At 44.9% G+C, this 20,865-nt stretch overlaps 1 protein-coding gene across 2 annotated transcripts; it reads left to right on the forward strand.

Moving 5' to 3' along the window:
* The first annotated feature begins 1,537 nt into the window (after positions 1–1,537).
* LOC106606082 (retinoic acid receptor RXR-beta-A) lies at positions 1,538–20,305 on the forward strand. Of its 2 annotated transcripts, none has more exons than XM_045719146.2 (12): positions 1,538–1,750; positions 2,708–2,904; positions 3,147–3,291; positions 7,554–7,733; positions 9,741–9,764; positions 10,137–10,297; positions 10,683–10,812; positions 15,535–15,661; positions 16,005–16,046; positions 16,142–16,233; positions 16,328–16,433; positions 18,056–20,305. In XM_045719146.2, exons 2-12 carry the CDS (start codon positions 2,764–2,766, stop codon positions 18,201–18,203), a joined length of 1,296 nt encoding a protein of 431 aa, XP_045575102.1. In that variant the 5' UTR covers positions 1,538–1,750; positions 2,708–2,763; the 3' UTR covers positions 18,204–20,305. The 2 variants fall into 2 exon arrangements, with proteins under 2 accessions (XP_045575102.1, XP_045575103.1); XM_045719147.2 differs by having other exon boundaries at positions 10,140–10,297.
* The last annotated feature ends 560 nt before the right edge of the window (positions 20,306–20,865 follow it).

Here is a 20,865-nt window from a genome sequence, read left to right on the forward strand (position 1 = left end):
TGTCCTTTGGTAGTGGTTTCTTTGCAGCAAGTCAACCATTAAAGCCTAATTCACGCAGTCTCCTCTGAACAGTTGATGTTGAGATGTGTGTTACTTGAACTCTGTGAAGCATTTATTTGGGCTGCATTTTCTGAAGCTGGTAACTCTAATGAACTCTGGGTCTTTCTTTCCTGTGGTGGTCCTCATGAGAGCCAGTTTCATCATAGTGCTTGAAGGTTTTTGCGACTGCACTGTCAAAGTTCTTTCAATTTTCCGCATTGACTGACCTTCATGTTCTTGCCATAATATGGACTTGGTCTTTTACCAAATAGGGCTATCTTCTGTATAACATCCCTACCTTGTCACAACACAACTGATTGGCTCAAACGCATTAAGAAGGAAAGAAATTCCGCAAATGTACTTTTAACAAGGCACACCTGTTAATTGAAAAGCATTCAAGGTGACTACCTCATGAAGCTGGTTGAGAGAATGCAAAAGAGTGTGCAGAGCTGTCATCAAGGCAAAGGGTGGATACTTTGAATTTCAAATATAAAACATATTTTGATTTGTTTAACACTTTTTTGGTTATTACTTGATTCCATATGTATTATTTCATACTTTGATGTCTTCACTATTATACTACAATGTAGAAAATAGTGAAAATAAAGAAAATCCCTGGAATGAGTAGGTGTGTTCAAACTTTTGACTGGTGCTGTATATGAAAATGATTCCCATGTTACATGGGAATTTAAAATCAAAATCAGAATTAATAAAGCACACAACCACCAGGAAAAAAACAAGCAAATAAAGTACAAAACTTGACTGTACCTCTATCATCTCCCAAGGCTGCTTACCCAACTTTGCATATACAGTAGGCTCAACTTCCTAGATTTGCATAGGCTACACCATTTACATTTTAGTAATTTAGCAGACACTCTTATCCAGAGTGACTGCATACATTTCATACATTTTTTCTTCTTCTCCGTACTGGTCCCCCATGGGAATTGAACCCACAACACTGGCATTGCAAACACCATGCTCTACCAACTGAGCCACACGAGACCACACCCAAATATACCATTTGCATTTCTCTCAAAATAATCACATGATGAGAAAAGTGAATAAACAAACAGACACTGAGCCATATTGGTTGTATGTCTTATACTTTTTTTTAAAGGATCATTTAACCCTAAACATATTTGAGATTAAGAATCATTGTGAAATAAAGCAGTCTAAATGTCTTACAGGCATGTGTTAAATGTAGTTTAACCAGCTGTCCTCCTGTCAAACCACCACCATTATTCAACCATGAAATGTATTAGGAATAGGCTTTTGCAGAATAATCTTTCATCATCAGCTGATAAATATCCAAAATTGAGGTCCAAAATCGATGTAGTCTACATTGATTTACATATATTCATAGTAGGCTAGTAGTATAGTTACATTTGTAAAATGTAATGTTGTTTAATTTGTGAATCTGTTGATTTTCCTTTATATATTAGGTACAGTATATAGAGGGAAATTGAAACGTTAGTCCTACTACTGGTGCATGTTGCAACTGTTCTGCCCAGAGACATTGTGGCTCTAAAGACACTGTCACTGGCATTGAGCCAACATGGCTTCCTTTCCGTGTAAACAACAACAGCATCAAGTAAACGGGGTTGGAGTGTAGGCCTATTACCTCGTATATGGTCCGTCTCTTGGATTTCGCAAATAATATGCAACTAGAAATAGTTATGTAACCTACAACGATGTGCCGAAGGTGATTCTAGTGAGTATATTGCGTTCCCCCAATTGTAACTCGCGAATTTATCTTTTTGAGGCCAACATTAGCATTAGTTAACTAGACAGCTAACGTTAGCTCGCTGGCTAGCTACCACCAATGATTTTGAAACAGCTAGCTAGCCGGCAAGTTATCTAGCGAAACATGGTGTGCGTTTTTAAAAGGTTGAAAGTTCGGTACAATCGATGCTTGCTGTGATATTTAATTGCTTACAATCAACGTATACATATGTTTAGTTTACATACAGTAGCTACGTGCTAGCTAGCTAACTAAAGTTAGCTAACGTCTGGTCTAATTTACCATTGCTTACTAATGTTAGCCAGAAGTACATGTTAGCTTTTTAATCATCGCCAACGCTGGATTAAAGTGATCTCTCATTTGCCCACTTGGATGACACCAGTGTTTATAAAAAAATGTAACTAGCTAAAGTCAACTGACCGTCTTAAATTTAACTACCTAGCGAGGTAACTCGTTAGCTAACTACCGAACATAGCTAGCTAGCTACGACGTTTGTTTTATTTTAGCTAGCTAGTAACTAGCGTTAGTAATGTGGAGAGAGGCCTGTCAAATCTAAGGTCAGTTGATACGATTAAGGAATATTTATCATTAATACAGTACCGGGCATACCCCATTCCATGGTAGCTAGCTTGCTAACAGGTCAGTTATTTAGGCCTTTGTATTTTTAATTAAACAGTTTAACGTTACCTAGCTAGTTAGTAGGAACAACCTAACTAGCTAGCTACCGATAAGTAAGTTGTTAGATCAAATAATGACCAGTGAGAATACTGAATGTCTTACAATCAACCGAATATCGTCAGCTGTCTAAGTAGCTAGGGGCCTACAAGTGGCATTTATGTGAATACATTTCGCTGGCCACATGATGATGTAGCTAGTCTTGAAAAAAATAGTTATCAATTGTGATAATGTAACCTTCAACCCCAACAGATTATTGTCCTTCAGACAACTTATCATCCTCCTCTCCGCTGGGTAGCTCAATAGCCATGTCATCGCATCAGCCCACCAGTTCAGCCTCCAACAGTCCCACCAGCACCTTTGGCTCGCCTTTCTCAGTCATCAGCCCCTCACTGGGATCCCCTGGTGTGGCACCCTCCATGGGTTATGGGCCTATTAGCAGTAGCCAGGTGAGATACACACCCAGGGTCCTTGTTTTGCTTTCATCTTTGCATTTGAATGATCCTACTCTGTATGCGTTTATTCTCTAGAATTATTTCCGAGCTCAGACTAGTGCTGAAGTTTGTTGCTGCGCACAGAAAGGCTGACATTTAGGCTAGCCTACATAGCCTAGATGTACATTTTGTTTTAATCAGTCATGATAACAACATTGTTGTATTTTGTTTTTTTTCCACTTTTTGTTTGTGCACAGATCAACTCTACAATGGGGATGCACTCAATCAGCAGCTCGGATGATGTTAAACCCCCGTTTGGCTTGAGGCCTATGTCTGCACACAGCCCTGGGATAATGCTCTCCCAGAAACGCATGTGTGCTATCTGTGGAGACCGCTCCTCTGGTGAGTGCTGTGCACTAAGAGCAGGGTTAGTAGAGGTGAAACGTCGGGCCGGGGACTTATTTTAAATCCCTGGCAATTTCAGAGAGGATAATCCTTTTTGTCAGCTGTCTTCAGCTGTGTGTCCTGACCTCTCCCCATCATTCTAATCAATGGTCTTTACTGGCCTGTTTGATTCTGTCACTATATAAACAATAAAGGCTCTTGAAACACTGCAGATTCATTAATTAGTGAAGCTCTGCGTAACTTTGCTCATCAAAAAACTAAATCTGTCCTCATTCCTACATAGTGTATACGGTACCACGGTAATATCACAGTACCAAAACATCATGATACTTAGAATACCGTAGTACTGTTTCATATGATACTACTGACTTTTTCAACCCTACCGATCTAAAGAACCTGCCTGTTATTAAATGTTTATGAAGTCAGTTTTGTTTATAAATTCAGTTGAATTTAAGAAATAGTCACTTGTATGAGCAGGTCACGTGTGGCAGCTGTAATCAGCCAGCCGCTTCCCCTACCAGCCCGCCCCTCAGTCACCTGCTTCTCTCAGCTTCCCCTACCAGCCCGCCCCTCAGTCACCTGCTTCTCTCAGCTTCCCCTACCAGCCCGCCCCTCAGTCACCTGCTTCTCTCAGCTTCCCCTACCAGCCCGCCCCTCAGTCACCTGCTTCTCTCAGCTTCCCCTACCAGCCCGCCCCTCAGTCACCTGCTTCTCTCAGCTTCCCCTACCAGCCCGCCCCTCAGTCACCTGCTTCTCTCAGCATCCCCTACCAGCCCGCCCCTCAGTCATCTGCTTCTCTCAGCATCCCCTACCAGCCCGCCCCTCAGTCACCTGCTTCTCTCAGCTTCCCCTACCAGCCTGCCCTTCACTCACCTGCTTCTCTCAGCTTCCCCTACCAGCCTGCCCCTCAGTCACCTGCTTCTCTCAGCTTCCCCTACCAGCCCGCCCCTCACTCACCTGCTTCTCTCAGCTTCCCCTACCAGCCCGCCCCTCAGTCACCTGCTTCTCTCAGCTTCCCCTACCAGCCCGCCCCTCAGTCACCTGCTTCTCTCAGCTTCCCCTACCAGCCCGCCCCTCAGTCACCTGCTTCTCTCAGCATCCCCTACCAGCCCGCCCCTCAGTCACCTGCTTCTCTCAGCTTCCCCTACCAGCCCGCCCCTCAGTCACCTGCTTCTCTCAGCTTCCCCTACCAGCCCGCCCTTCACTCACCTGCTTCTCTCAGCTTCCCCTACCAGCCCGCCCCTCAGTCACCTGCTTCTCTCAGCTTCCCCTACCAGCCCGCCCCTCAGTCACCTGCTTCTCTCAGCTTCCCCTACCAGCCTGCCCTTCACTCACCTGCTTCTCTCAGCATCCCCTACCAGCCTGCCCTTCACTCACCTGCTTCTCTCAGCTTCCCCTACCAGCCCGCCCCTCAGTCACCTGCTTCTCTCAGCTTCCCCTACCAGCCCGCCCCTCAGTCACCTGCTTCTCTCAGCATCCCCTACCAGCCCGCCCCTCAGTCACCTGCTTCTCTCAGCTTCCCCTACCAGCCCGCCCCTCAGTCACCTGCTTCTCTCAGCTTCCCCTACCAGCCCGCCCTTCACTCACCTGCTTCTCTCAGCTTCCCCTACCAGCCTGCCCCTCAGTCACCTGCTTCTCTCAGCTTCCCCTACCAGCCCGCCCCTCAGTCACCTGCTTCTCTCAGCTTCCCCTACCAGCCCGCCCTTCACTCACCTGCTTCTCTCAGCATCCCCTACCAGCCTGCCCTTCACTCACCTGCTTCTCTCAGCTTCCCCTACCAGCCCGCCCCTCAGTCACCTGCTTCTCTCAGCTTCCCCTACCAGCCCGCCCCTCAGTCACCTGCTTCTCTCAGCTTCCCCTACCAGCCTGCCCTTCACTCACCTGCTTCTCTCAGCATCCCCTACCAGCCTGCCCTTCACTCACCTGCTTCTCTCAGCTTCCCCTACCAGCCTGCCCCTCAGTCACCTGCTTCTCTCAGCTTCCCCTACCAGCCCGCCCTTCACTCACCTGCTTCTCTCAGCTTCCCCTACCAGCCTGCCCCTCAGTCACCTGCTTCTCTCAGCTTCCCCTACCAGCCTGCCCCTCAGTCACCTGCTTCTCTCAGCATCCCCTACCAGCCTGCCCCTCAGTCACCTGCTTCTCTCAGCTTCCCCTACCAGCCTGCCCCTCAGTCACCTGCTTCTCTCAGCATCCCCTACCAGCCTGCCCTTCACTCACCTGCTTCTCTCAGCATCCCCTACCAGCCTGCCCCTCAGTCACCTGCTTCTCTCAGCATCCCCTACCAGCCTGCCCCTCAGTCACCTGCTTCTCTCAGCATCCCCTACCAGCCCGCCCTTCACTCACCTGCTTCTCTCAGCTTCCCCTACCAGCCCGCCCCTCAGTCACCTGCTTCTCTCAGCTTCCCCTACCAGCCTGCCCTTCACTCACCTGCTTCTCTCAGCATCCCCTACCAGCCTGCCCTTCACTCACCTGCTTCTCTCAGCTTCCCCTACCAGCCCGCCCCTCACTCACCTGCTTCTCTCAGCATCCCCTACCAGCCTGCTCTTCACTCACCTGCTTCTCTCAGCATCCCCTACCAGCCCGCCCTTCACTCACCTGCTTCTCTCAGCATCCCCTACCAGCCTGCCCTTCACTCACCTGCTTCTCTCAGCATCCCCTACCAGCCTGCCCTTCACTCACCTGCTTCTCTCAGCATCCCCTACCAGCCCGCCCTTCACCCACCTGCTTCTCTCAGCTTCCCCTACCAGCCCGCCCCTCACTCACCTGCTTCTCTCAGCATCCCCTACCAGCCTGCCCTTCACTCACCTGCTTCTCTCAGCATCCCCTACCAGCCCGCCCTTCACTCACCTGCTTCTCTCAGCATCCCCTACCAGCCTGCCCTTCACTCACCTGCTTCTCTCAGCATCCCCTACCAGCCCACCCTTCACTCACCTGCTTCTCTCAGCATCCCCTACCAGCCCACCCCTCACTCACCTGCTTCTCTCCGTTCATTCTTCATGTGCGTCTATTCCACCGTCAAATATAATTTAGCCGTGATGGCGAGCAGGGAATCAGACCCAGGCCCTGATGAGTCTTCTGTTGTTAGTCTTCTGTTGTTAGATTTGTTACATTGGAGCAGTGTTGATGCATTGTATCATTTCATCGCCTGTTATAACCAAGAGCACAGACCAGTCTGAGTAGACTTCAAGTTCACGGTCATGCAGCTGCTGAGTGTCAGAGGGAAAATGGAGGACCGCTTGGCGACAGGCGTCCTTGCTGCTTTACAGCAAAGAAAACGTCTTGTCTCTAAAATATGTCCCATATTACCAGAGATGCCTTTTGCACACATTTATATAATACAAATAAATTAATTGTGAGCCATTTTAAACTAATACCGGGTCGCTAATTATTGTTTTGATAACAAACAACGTTGTTCAGTCATGTTACCTAGCTAGCTAACAACCTGGTACCGAGGCAGTAGGTTTAGGCACATTTTGATTGGAACAGGAAGAAAGGAAAAGGGTCTGCTACTCATGAGATGTGCTTCAAAAGGTAGGATTCATATACTGTTGGCCTAATGGAAGACTAAACTATATAAAAACATCTATTTCTTTCTGGTACTCCTTAAATTCTGTTTGGTGCCGAACGTTTTTAAAAGTTGGGAGCATTGTGTGTTTGTGGGAGACAGCAAGTGTGGTGTGTGTGTGAGGGAGACAGTGTGTCTGTGTTAACTGAAGAGTAAAGGTTTCATGCAGTGTTTTCCTCTTACTGAGATGATGACTTGCAGATCATTATGCATGTACAGTATATCACTGGAGGTTGGTAGCACCTTATTGGGAAGGACGGGCTGGTGGTAATGGCTGGAGCAGAATGGTATCAAACACATGTTTTCTATGTGTTGGATGACATTCCATTTGCACAGTTCCAGTCATAATTATGAGCCGTCCTCCCTTCAGCAGCCTCCACTGGAGTATATTCCTTCCTCCCATTCCTCCAGCCAAATCACAGGTAGGCCTTTGCACAACTTAGCAAATCAGACATTCTATGCAGTATTCTGTTATACAGTGATCAGTGTGAAGCTACATTTAATGTGTTGTATTGAGTAGAAGTGTGAATTTTTAGAAAACGTGAACGAGCGTCTGGGGGATGGGGCGAACAGGATTCTAGGTCACTGATTTAAAAAAAAAAAAAAATGGTGTTTACTGCGGTACTACTTGGCCTGGTGTTGTATCGTTTTTAAAATGTTGGTGTGACAAGTCTACCCCTCCCCCTTCCCACAGGTAAGCACTATGGTGTGTACAGCTGTGAAGGTTGCAAGGGCTTCTTCAAACGCACAGTGCGCAAGGACCTGAGCTACACCTGCAGGGATAACAAAGAATGCCTGGTGGACAAGCGCCAGCGCAATCGCTGCCAGTACTGTCGCTACCAGAAGTGTCTGGCTATGGGCATGAAGAGGGAAGGTAAGGAAGGACTGAACGTCTGGCTATTATCATGAATAGCGAAGGACTGAACGTCTGGCTATTATCATAAAGAGGGGAGGTAGGGAAGGACTGAACGTCTGGCTATTATCATGAATAGGGAAGGACTGAACACCTGGCTATTATCATAAAGAGGGGAGGTAGGGAAGGACTGAACGTCTGGCTATGGGCATGAAGAGGGAAGGTAAGGAAGGACTGAACGTCTGGCTATGGGCATGAAGAGGGAAGGTAGGGAAGGACTGAACGTCTGGCTATTATCATGAAGAGGGAAGGTAGGGAAGGACTGAACGTCTGGCTATGGGCATGAAGAGGGAAGGTAGGGAAGGACAGAACGTCTGGCTATGGGCATGAAGAGGGAAGGTAGGGAAGGACTGAACGTCTGGCTATGGGCATGAAGAGGGAAGGTGGGGAAGGACTGAACGTCTGGCTATGGGCATGAAGAGGGGAGGTAGGGAAGGACTGAACGTCTGGCTATGGGCATGAAGAGGGAAGGTAGGGAAGGACTGAACGTCTGGCTATGGGCATGAAGAGGGAAGGTAGGGAATGCCGGAACGTCTGGCTATGGGCATGAAGAGGGAAGGTAGGGAAGGACTGAACGTCTGGCTATGGGCATGAAGAGGGAAGGTAGGGAAGGACTGAACGTCTGGCTATGGGCATGAAGAGGGAAGGTAGGGAAGGACTGAACGTCTGGCTATTATCATGAAGAGGGAAGGTAGGGAAGGACTGAACGTCTGGCTATGGGCATGAAGAGGGAAGGTAGGGAAGGACTGAACGTCTGGCTATGGGCATGAAGAGGGAAGGTAGGGAAGGACTGAACGTCTGGCTATTATCATGAAGAGGGAAGGTAGGGAAGGACTGAACGTCTGGCTATGGGCATGAAGAGGGAAGGTAGGGAAGGACTGAACGTCTGGCTATTATCATGAAGAGGGAAGGTAGGGAAGGACTGAACGTCTGGCTATGGGCATGAAGAGGGAAGGTAGGGAAGGACTGAACGTCTGGCTATGGGCATGAAGAGGGAAGGTAGGGAAGGACTGAACGTCTGGCTATGGGCATGAAGAGGGAAGGTAGGGAAGGACAGAACGTCTGGCTATGGGCATGAAGAGGGAAGGTAGGGAAGGACTGAACGTCTGGCTATGGGCATGAAGAGGGAAGGTAGGGAAGGACAGAACGTCTGGCTATGGGCATGAAGAGGGAAGGTAGGGAAGGACTGAACGTCTGGCTATGGGCATGAAGAGGGAAGATAGGGAAGGACTGAACGTCTGGCTATGGGCATGAAGAGGGAAGGTAGGGAAGGACAGAACGTCTGGCTATGGGCATGAAGAGGGAAGGTAGGGAAGGACAGAACGTCTGGCTATGGGCATGAAGAGGGAAGGTAGGGAAGGACAGAACGTCTGGCTATGGGCATGAAGAGGGAAGGTGGGAGGCGAACGCGGCAGGCGGGGGGGTGGGGGCGAACGTCTGGCTATGGGCATGAAGAGGGAAGATAGGGAAGGACTGAACGTCTGGCTATGGGCATGAAGAGGGAAGGGAGGGACTGAACATTTGGAGCAGAGCCTAATGGTTTTGGGCCATTCATATTTTTCAACTTTGAGAGTTTGTAGGAGTGCTTTTGAAAGGGAAACATGAATAAAATTGGAGGAGGGAGCGATTGAGAAACGTGTTTTTTATACCTGCAGAATCTCAAACTTGACTACATTTTCTTTAATGAATGACATTTTAAATTGAATTGTGAAGTAGGCCGTTGTAAAAGGGTATAGTTCAAAGCCCAGAATCACTTGGTGAAATGATTGAGTTATGTTGAATATTGACCTAGCCCAGTAAAACCTTTGACGATAACTTCTATTTGATCATTGTATTGTGTGGGGGGATGGTGCGTTGTTTTCAAAGTCATTAACAAAACAGGGGGAGAGCATATGGGGGTAGGTTCATATAACTAACCCCTCTCTCCCTCTTCCTTTTCCCCTATTCTTTCTCTCCCTCTTTCTATAGTGGTCCAAGATGAACGTCAGAAATGTAAGGATAAAGACATTGGGAGAATGGAGAGATGAAATATGATTGGATGTGGTATTGAGAGGGTGCAATTAAATAACAAATGCTTGGCACACACTGGTAGACTAATTCTCACAACACATTGGCTAAGAAATGAATGCATTGTTATATAAAATATACCAATTTGACCTTTCACCCTGTTTGGATGAAGCCTAACAGGAGTTAAGATGGGCACAATAGGGCTTCCTCCTTTCCTTTCTTCTGTCTCTTTGTCTTTTCTAACCTTGTGAATCCCTCCCGTCCCTCTCTCCTATTAACCCACACCCCTCTTCCTGTCTCCCGTCTCTCCCTCCTCTCCTTGCTCTGTGGTGTGTTTGGATGCATGGCGGGGTGCAGCAGTCCAGGAGGAGCGTCAGAGGATCAGGGAGCGAGAGGAGGGACTGGAGTGCAGCAGTGCTGTGAACGAGGAGATGCCCGTGGAGAAGATCTTGGAGGCAGAGACGTCCGTGGAGCAGAGGGCGGAGCTCCACTCAGATGCAGGCTCCGCTGGTAGCTCTGTGAGTATACAGGGCTATACTGTTGCCTGGATCAGTATTAGGGTTGCAAAATTCCCATATTTTCCGGAAATTGTGGTTGAAGGATTTCTTCTGTGTTTATTCCTAACTCAGGGAGTCCTCCACCCGGGAAAGTTTCTGGAAATGTTGCGGTGTCAGTTAAAGGAATTATCTGCCTCCGTGATTCATAGCCTACTACTCAGCTCTTGGGACGAATATTCTTTAAAAACGTTAGATAAACTGCTGTCTCTTTAGCATGGAGATTAAAAGCATTTTCTTTCCTACTCGTGATTATTGCATTATTTCTAGCTTCAGCATTGGCTTTTAGGGTCTGTTATTGTTGTTATTGCATTTTATGGCATTTTTGTATCTTTTTTGTGTGTTTTAGCCCCATGATGCGGTGACAAACATCTGCCAGACTGCAGACAAGCAGCTGTTTGCATTGGTGGAGTGGGCCAAGAGGATCCCCCATTTCTCTGAGCTGCCCCTGGACGACCAGGTCATCCTCCTGCGTGCAGGTACCACTGTCTGGAGGGAGGGAGACATCAGGAGGCTGGATGTGATATGCACTGTCTCAAAGAATAGAATTTACAAGTGATTTTCTGTTCCCGTATTCATTCGAGAGGCAACCAGAGTAGTGCATATGATAGCGTACATTTATCTACCAGTGCAGAGCCCAAAACGACTGATCATAGAGAAGGAGCTGCCCCTATTGTGAGATTATTCCTAACATCTAGCAATTGTATTACATGCACATATATCCTGCTATTATAAAACAAGACATATATCCTGCTATTATAAAACAAGAACATATATCCTGCTATTATAAAACAAGACCATATATCCTGCTATTATAAAACAAGACCATATATCCTGCTATTATAAAACAAGACCATATATCCTGCTATTATAAAACAAGACCATATATCCTGTTATTATAAAACAAGACCATATATCCTGCTATTATAAAACAAGACCATACACTACTGTTCAAAAGTTTGGGGTCACTTAGAAATGTCATTTTTTTTTGTCCATTAAAATAACATCAAATTGATCAGAAATACAGTGTAGACATTGTTAATGTTGTAAATTACTATTGTAGCTAGAAACGGCTGATTTAAAATAAAAAAAAAAAGGAATATCTACATAGATTTACAGAGGCCCATTATAAGCAACCATCACTCCTGTGTTCCAATGGCACATTGTGTTGGCTAATCCAAGTTTATAATTTTAAAAGGCTAATTGATCATTAGAAAACCCTTTTGCAATTATGTTAGCACAGCTGAAAACTGTTGTTCTGATTTAAAGAAGCAATAAAACTGGCCGCCTTTAGACTAGTTGAGTATCTGGAGCATCAGCTTTTGTGGGTTCGATTGTTGTTCTGAGAAATGAAGGCTATTCCATGTGAGAAATTGCCAAGAAACTGAAGCTCTCATACAACGCTGTGTACTACTGCCTTCACAGAACAGCACAAACTGGCTCTAACCAGAATAGAAAGAGGAGTGGGAGGCCCTGGTGCACAACTGAGCAAGAGGTTTGAGAAACAGACACCTCAAATCCTCAACTGGCAGCTTCATTAAATAGTACCCGCAAAACACCAGTCTCAATGTCAACAGTGAAGAGGCGAGAAGAGATTGCTCCATCATTCTTTATTTAATATTTAAAATAATAAGTAAAACATTTTTAAATGATAAATGGTTTAGTACCCAAATATGTGTGGGGGGGTTTAATATATACAGTACCAGTCAAAAGTTTTCAGACACCTACTCGTTCAAGGTTTTTAAAAACATTTTTTTAAACCATTTTCTACATTGTAGAATAATAGTGAACACATAAAAACTATGTAATAACACACATAGAATCGTGTAGTAACCAAAAAAGTGTTAAACAAATCAAAATGCTTTATATTTTAGATTCTTCAAAGTAGCCACCCTTTGCCTTGATGACAGCTTTGCACACTCATGGCATTCTCTCAACCAGCTTCACCTGGAATGCTTTTCCAACAGTCTTGAAGGAGTTCCCACATATGCTGAGCATTTGTTGGCTGCTTTTTCTCAACTCTGCGGTCCAACTTATCCCACACCATCTCAGTTGGGTTGAGGTCAGGTGATTGTGGGGGCCAGGTCATCTGATGCAGCACTCCATCACTCTCCTTCTTGGTGAAATAGCCATTACACAGCCCGGAGGTGTGTTGGGCCATTGTCCTGTTGAAAAACAAATGATAGTCCAACTAAGCGCAAACCAGATGGGATGGAGTATCCTTACAGAATGCTGTGGTAGCCATGCTGGTTAAGAGTGCCTTGAATTCTAAATAAATCACAGACGGTGTCACCAGCAAAGCACCATCGCACCACCTTCTTCATGCTTCACGTTGGAAACCACACATGCAGAGATCACCTGTTCACTTACTCTGCGTCTCACAAAACACGGCGGTTGGAACCAAAGATCTAAAATTTGAACTCATCAGACCAAAGGACAGATTTCCACCGGTCTAATATTCATTGCTCGTGTTTCTTGGCCCAAGTAAGTCTCTTATTTTTGTTGGTGTCCTTTAGTAATGGTTTCTTTGCAGCAATTTGACCATGAACGCCTGATTCATGCAGTCTCCTCTGAACAGTTGCTGTTTAGATGTCTGTTACTTGAACTTTGTGAAGCATTTATTTGGGCTGCAATCTGAGTCACAGTGACCTCTGCTGCAGAGGATAAGTTCATTAGTTAACTCTGGGTCTTTCTTTCCTGCGGCGGTGAGACAGTTACCTCTGCTGCAGAGGATAAGTTCATTAGAGTTAACTCTGGGTCTTCCTTTCCTGCGGCGATGAGACAGTTTCATCAAAGCGCTTGGTTTTTGTGACTGCACTTTAAAAGTTATTGAAATTGTCAGGATTGACTGACCTGCATGTCTTCATTAATTATGGACTGTCATTTCTCTTTGCTTATTTAAGCTGTTCTTGCCATAATATGGACTTGGTCTTTTACCAAATAGGGCTATCTTCTGTATACCACCCCTACCTTGTCACAACACAACTGATTGGCTCAAACACATTAAGAAGGGAAGAAATTCAAAAAAATTCACTTTTAACAAGGCACACCTGAGAAATGCATTCTAGGTGACTACCTCATAAAGCTGGTTGAGAGAATGCCAAGATTGTGCAAAGCGATCATCAATGCAAAGATCTCAAATATAAAATATATTTTGATTTAACACTTTTTTTGGCTACTGTATGATTCCATATGTGTTATTTCATAGTTTTGATGTCTTCACTATTATTTTACAATGTCCAAGCTTTTGACTGGTAATAAATATATATATATATATATATATAATATATATATATATATATATATATATATATATATATATATATATACTGCTCAAAAAAATAAAGGGAACACTTAAACAACACAATGTAACTCCAAGTCAATCACACTTCTGTGAAATCAAACTGTCCACTTAGGAAGCAACACTGATTGACAATAAATTTCACATGCTGTTGTGCAAATGGAATAGACAACAGGTGGAAATTATAGGCAATTAGCAAGACACCCTCAATAAAGGAGTGGTTCTGCAGGTGGGGACCACAGACAACTTCTCAGTTCCTATGCTTCCTGGCTGATGTTTTGGTCACTTTTGAATGCTGCCGGTGCTTTCACACTAGTGGTAGCATGAGACGGAGTCTACAACCCACACAAGTGGCTCAGGTAGTGCAGCTCATCCAGGATGGCATATCAATGCGAGCTGAGGCAAGAAGGTTTGCTGTGTCTGTCAGCGTAGTGTCCAGAGCATGGAGGCGCTACCAGGAGACAGGCCAGTACATCAGGAGACGTGGAGGAGGCCGTAGGAGGGCAACAACCCAGCAGCAGGACTGCTACCTCCGCCTTTGTGCAAGGAGGAGCAGGAGAAGCACTGCCAGAGCCCTGCAAAATGACCTCCAGCAGGCCACAAATGTGCATGTGCCCTGTGCTCTTCACAGATGAAAGCAGGTTCACACTGAGCACGTGACAGGCGTGACAGAGTCTGGAGACGCCGTGGAGAACGTTCTGCTGCCTGCAACATCCTCCAGCATGACCGGTTTGGCGGTGGGTCAGTTATGGTGTGGGGTGACATTTCTTTGGGGGGCCGCACAGCCCTCCATGTGCTCGCCAGAGGTAGCCTGACTGCCATTAGGTACCGAGATGAGATCCTCAGACCCCTTGTGAGACCATATGCTGGTGCGGTTGGCCCTGGGTTCCTCCTAATGCAAGACAATGCTAGACCTCATGTGGCTGGAGTGTGTCAGCAGTTCCTGCAAGAGGAAGGCATTGATGCTATGGACTGGCCCGCCCGTTCCCCATACCTGAATCCAATTGAGCACATCTGGGACATCATGTCTCGCTCCATCCACCAACGCCACGTTGCACCACAGACTGTCCAGGAGTTGGCGGATGCTTTAGTCCAGGTCTGGGAGGAGATCCCTCAGGAGACCATCCGCCACCTCATCAGGAGCATGCCCAGGCGTTGTAGGAAGGTCATACAGGCACATGGAGACCACACACCCTACTGAGCCTCATTTTGACTTGTTTTAAGGACATTACATCAAAGTTGGATCAGCCTGTAGTGTGGTTTTCCACTTTAATTTTGAGTGTGACTCCAAATCCAGACCTCCATGGGTTGATAAATTGGATTTCCATTGATTATTTTTGTGTGATTTTGTTGTCAGCACATTCAACTATGTAAAGAAAAAAGTATTTAATAAGATTATTTCTTTCATTCAGATCTAGGATGTGTTGTTTAAGTGTTCCCTTTATTTTTTTGAGCAATATATATATAAAAAGAGCAGCCTGCAGCCGCTAATTTTATGCTTTATTCTTGTGCTTTATCCATCCTTCGCCAGAGGGCTATTGTAGCATAAATGTCTTTCACTGTCCTTCGTCAGGGGGCTATTGTAGCAGAAATGTTGAAATAGCCGAATCCACTAATTTCAAGGGATGTCCACATACTTTTGACCATGTAGAGTAAGTGAGCAACAAGCAATCAATGGTCTATCATTTGATACATTATTAATCCATCTTATCAGTAGCACCATGAGTTAACTCTGTTGGACAGTAGAAAATGCCCCAGAGGTTGTTGATGTCTCTCCTCCTCCCTTCTCTGATTCTCTCCGCTCTTCCGTCCTGTGTATCTGTCCCGTCCCTTCGGTCTCTTCTCCCTCTTCTGCTCCTCTCCTGTCTTCTCCCCTCTCTTTTTCTCCTGTGTGTGTCAGGGTGGAATGAACTTCTGATCGCCTCCTTCTCCCACCGCTCCATCGCTGTGAAGGACGGGGTCCTCCTGGCCAATGAGCTACACCGGGACAACGCACATAGTGCAGGGGTGGCGGCCATCTTTGACAGGTAGGCACACAGTGCAGGGGTGGCGGCCGTCTTTGACAGGTAGGCACACAGTGCAGGGGTGGCGGCCGTCTTTGACAGGTAGGCACACAGTGCAGGGGTGGCGGCCGTCTTTGACAGGTAGGCACACAGTGCAGGGGTGGCGGCCGTCTTTGACAGGTAGGCACATGGTATGTGGTTAAATTTCCCCTAGGTACAGACCTAGGATCAGCTTCCCATAACATTAACCACTAATAGGGAAAACGTACAATATTCTAATAATTACCATAGAGGTATATAATAACAGTGTTGTATTAAATTCTGTGATCATCATAATGTGATAACACACTGTAATTGTCCCCCACAGGGAGAGTGTGCAGAGTGCTGAGGTGGGAGCCATATTTGACCGGTAATAACCTACACACACACACACACACACACACACACACCAAGTGTATATCTATGTAGAAAACTCTCTCCACCTCTCTTTCCGGCCTCCTGTAGGGTTCTCACTGAGCTGGTCAGTAAGATGAGAGACATGCAGATGGACAAGACAGAGCTGGGCTGCCTCCGTGCCATCGTCCTCTTCAACCCAGGTGCTCTATTGTTACCATTAGTCCCTCATACACAATGTTACCTCTGCACCTTTACTGTCATGGTTTCCTTCCAATAACTGTGTCCCTCCCTCAGACGCTAAAGGTCTGTCCAACACCGGAGAGGTGGAGCTCCTGAGAGAGAAGGTCTATGCGTCACTGGAAGCCTACTGCAAGCAGAAATACCCAGAGCAGCAGGGAAGGTAGGCTTTCATGTGCTACATGAATTAGTACTAGTATCTCATACACTAAAAGGCATGTACATCCTGGATAAATACATTTGTATTTTGTGTAAAACAATACGTACAGTGAGGGGAAAAAAAGTATTTGATCCCCTGCTGATTTTGTACATTTGCCCACTGACAGAATTGATCAGTCTATAATTTTAATGGTAGGTTTATTTGAACAGTGAGAGACAGAATAACAACAACAAAAATCCAGAAAACCGCATGGCAAAAATGTTATAAATTCATTTGCATTTTAATGAGGGAAATAAGTATTTGACCCCCTCTCAATCAGAAAGATTTCTGTCTCCCAGGTGTCTTTTATACAAGTAACGAGCTTAGATTAAGAGCACACTCAGCTTGTTACCTGTATAAAAGACACCTGTCCACAGAAGCAATCAATCAATCAGATTCCAAACTCTCCACCATGGCCAAGACCAAAGAGCTCTCCAAGGATGTCAGGGACAAGATTGTAGACCTACACAAGGCTGGAATGGGCTACAAGACCATCGCCAAGCAGCTTGGTGAGAAGGTGACAACAGTTGGTGCGATTATTCGCAAATGGAAGAAACACAAAAGAACTGTCAATCTCCCTCGGCCTGGGGCTCCATGCAAGATCTCACCTTGTGGAGTTGCAATGATCATGAGAACGGTGAGGAATCAGCCCAGAACAACACGGGAGGATCTTGTCAATGATCTCAAGGCAGCTGGGACCATAGTCACCAAACAATTGGTAACACACTACGCCGTGAAGGACTGAAATCCTGCAGCGCCCGCAAGGTCCCCCTGCTCAAGAAAGCACATATACATGCCCGTCTGAAGTTTGCCAATGAACATCTGAATGATTCAGAGGACAACTGGTGAAAGTGTTGTGGTAAGATGAGACCAAAATGGAGCTCTTTGGTATCAACTCAACTCGCCATGTTTGGAGGAGGAGGAATGCTGCCTATGACGCCAAGAACACCATCCCCACCGTCAAACATGGAGGTGGAAACATTATGCTTTGGGAGTGTTTTGCTGCTAAGGGAACCTGACAACTTCACCGCATCAAAGGGACGATGGACGGGGCCATGTACCGTCAAATCTTGCTGAAGGTTCGAGTTGCTAAACTGCAGCCTCAAAACCTTAATGACTTGGAGAAGATCTGCAAAGAGGAGTGGGACAAAATCCCTTCTGAGATGTGTGCAAACCTGGTGGCCAATTACAAGAAACATCTGACCTCTGTGATTGCCAAGAAGGGTTTTGCCACCAAGTACTAAGTCATGTTTTGCAGAGGGGTCAACTACTTATTTCCCTCATTAAAATGCAAATCAATTTATAACATTTTTGACATGCGTTTTTCTGGATTTTTTTGTTGTTCTGTCTCTCACTGTTCAAATAAACCTACCATTAAAATTATAGACTGATAATTTCTTTGTCAGTGGGCAAACGTACAAAATCAGCAGGGGATCAAATACTTTTTTCCCTCACTGTACTAATCTGCTCTCCTGTAGTTGTGCTGCTAACTGAGCCTGTAAGAGCTAGGAGTGTTGCTGCTGCTTTCATGTAGCTTATTAATGTCCCGTTATTTCATTCCCTCACTCTTCACCCCTCCCCCTCAGGTTTGCTAAGCTCCTCCTCAGGCTGCCAGCACTGCGTTCTATTGGTTTGAAGTGTTTGGAGCACCTGTTCTTCTTCAAGCTGATTGGTGACACCCCTATCGACACGTTCCTCATGGAAATGCTTGAAGCACCTCATCAGTTGGCATAGAGGTGGTAGGAGAGGAGAGGTGTTCTGTGGCCGGGGTTAGATAGCTTGGGTCTGGGAATTTGCTGGAGTGGGACTGCACTTTTAGTTCTTTGGGGAATTCAGCATTTTGTCTCACTGCTGTCTGGGTTATGCTATTTAGTTCACCACATTGTCTCTTTCAGAACATACATCCCCAAGACTTGTGATCTACAGGCTGGTGCTATATATTAATATAACTTCTTGAATAACTGAGATTAAAAAAGTAAAGTCTTTTTTAAAAATTGGAACCTTTAGTTCCCTTACTCTGGCTTATCGAAGCTACAATTTGGATATATGTTTTTATATAACTATGTTAATGCTTTTTAGACGAACCCCAAATGATAAAGTTAAGGTCTGGTAAGTGATCTCCCCCCTTAACCTGTTTTTAAAATGAAGGTAACCTGGATGCAACCAGACTGTAATTCTACCTTTTTATCATTTGTAATTGGAACAAAATCTTTTTGAAAAAACATGAAAAACATGTTTTATTGTCAAATCTTGGGAAAGTACATTACTGTACCAAGTGAGCGCTCACTGCGTAACATGTGTCTGACTTTCAGCTCCTAGTGGTTTTGTATCCCTCTCAGATGACCAGAAAGCAACACGTTAACAATAAACCCGGGATACAAAAGGAGTAGGTGAATCACAATGGAACACGGAGCAGACCTGTATTGACTGTGTTGACTAGCTTTATTTGTCTAGTAATATGCTATTAGCATTGTTTCTCTTTGCTGTTTTGTAAAATGTAATCACCTTGCAGGCAAAAAGATTGAGCTGCATTGCACATTTTTGCTATGTACTATTTCTACATCATACTATTCAAGTCATCAAATGTCTGGCCAGCAAACAGTCTTTTGGTGCTATATGACAGACATTTGCCATACTTCATTGCAGCCATACACCAAACTGCAAACAGGAAAAATTATGCAAAAAAAATAACTAACTCAAATGTTGTAAATGTAGCAATACAAAATGAATACATATGCTTTCTTTCTGCTTGTCAACTTGTCCGTTCTGGGGGTTTTACAAAGTGAATCATTGTCTGTTAGAAAGGGAATACTCCAATATGTAATTTATCTAAACAATTGTAAGGTACTGTGCAAATATTGTTCAGGGAAAATACTATATATTGATTGGTTTGAATAATGAGATCAGGAGACAGACAAATTATGTAATAATTGATATGTGCCCTTGCTATTAGTTCACCAATTGTATAGAGCAGATCATGTCTTCGGTTGTACTGGATTCCCTAAAGCACTGTTTATACCTGGTTATAACATGCATCCTTTGTCCTGATCATTCTGCTTGTGCCCACATTTTCAAACTGGTGTAGATGATTAAAAGAAGCATTGTGATCAGATCTTCCTGACCACCCTCGGAGGTAGTCAGGCACACATTGTGTCTGGATATCTTACAAGTGTAGACATATGGACAGTGAATCTATTTAAATCACTATTAAAACACCTTCTAAAATGATTGACATTTAGCACCATAGTATTATGGCATCAATATGTGTGTTTAAATAAAATATTTTGAAAGAATAGCTCTCAAATAATTTGCATACAGGGAGGGACCAGGAAATCTGGTCACAATGCAGACAGTGGATAGATACGAGACACATTTTACTACCATGTGTAGACATTTTTCTGAGAATGTGGACAAGATCAGGACAAAGGACCGGTGTTTGCACCAGGTATAAACAAGGATTTTGAATCACATTCAGCTGAATCTCATCTTTTTTTTTGAATTTTTCTGTGCTTTCTATAGTAGTAGTTTTTCCTGTTTCCTTTTTGAGCTAGTTGTTCATCCTCTCCGCTTACAGTTTTTAAAAAACACAAACCGTTATCACGTTTAAATATCCATAACACCTGTGGACATAGACATTAAACAAGACCAAATAGGAGTTTTGTATGATGATCATGTGTGAACACCTGAACAAGGGTACTGGTATGTGTCATGATCTTGTATAAACTCTGGAGCAGTTTAGTGATCCTGTATAAACTCTGGAGCAGTTTAGTGATCTGTGTGGATAAGTGAATTACAGCGTGGGTAATGTGGACTGAAAATAAAGAGGTTGAACTTTTCTTTCTTGTCGATTTGAATGTTTCTTTGTGGTTTGCATTGGATATCAACTTCTCAATGACAAAATAAATGTGGGGGGAAATCTGTGGCATTGAGAAGTATGAACATAATTGAGATAGACAAAATATACATTTTTTTACATTAGTTTTATACCAATCAATCACCCACAAATATTCTCACTTTCTCATTGACATTGTTAAAAGTTTTATTTTTTGCCTTGACATTGTTGGGCTGCAGTACTGGTCAGTCACCACCAGAGGAACCCATGCTCATTGTCAGCGGTCGTTTCTGTCCTGATTCAGAGCCCTCTGTTGGTTAGCCTTGTCCCATACCCTCTCTGTTGGTTAGCCTTGTCCCATACCCTCTCTGTTGGTTAGCCTTGTCCCGTACCCTCTCTGTTGGTTAGCCTTGTCCCATACCCTCTCTGTTGGTTAGCCTTGTCCCATACCCTCTCTGTTGGTTAGCCTTGTCCCATACCCTCTCTGTTGGTTAGCCTTGTCCCATACCCTCTCTGTTGGTTAGCCTTGTCCCATACCCTCTCTGTTGGTTAGCCTTGTCTCAT

Source organism: Salmo salar, chromosome 05, assembly GCF_965601325.2.
Source record: "Salmo salar chromosome 05, fSalSal1, whole genome shotgun sequence".
NCBI classification, from domain to species: Eukaryota; Metazoa; Chordata; class Actinopteri; order Salmoniformes; family Salmonidae; genus Salmo; species Salmo salar.

Bases quoted from the DNA above. Each gene is read 5' to 3' on its own strand.
- LOC106606082 (XM_045719146.2), top strand. From the start codon at position 2,764: ATGTCATCGCATCAGCCCACCAGTTCAGCCTCCAACAGTCCCACCAGC. The intron at 15,662-16,004 runs GTAGGCACACAG...TGTCCCCCACAG, and splicing joins GTGGCGGCCATCTTTGACAG to GGAGAGTGTGCAGAGTGCTG. The intron at 16,047-16,141 runs GTAATAACCTAC...GGCCTCCTGTAG, and splicing joins GTGGGAGCCATATTTGACCG to GGTTCTCACTGAGCTGGTCA.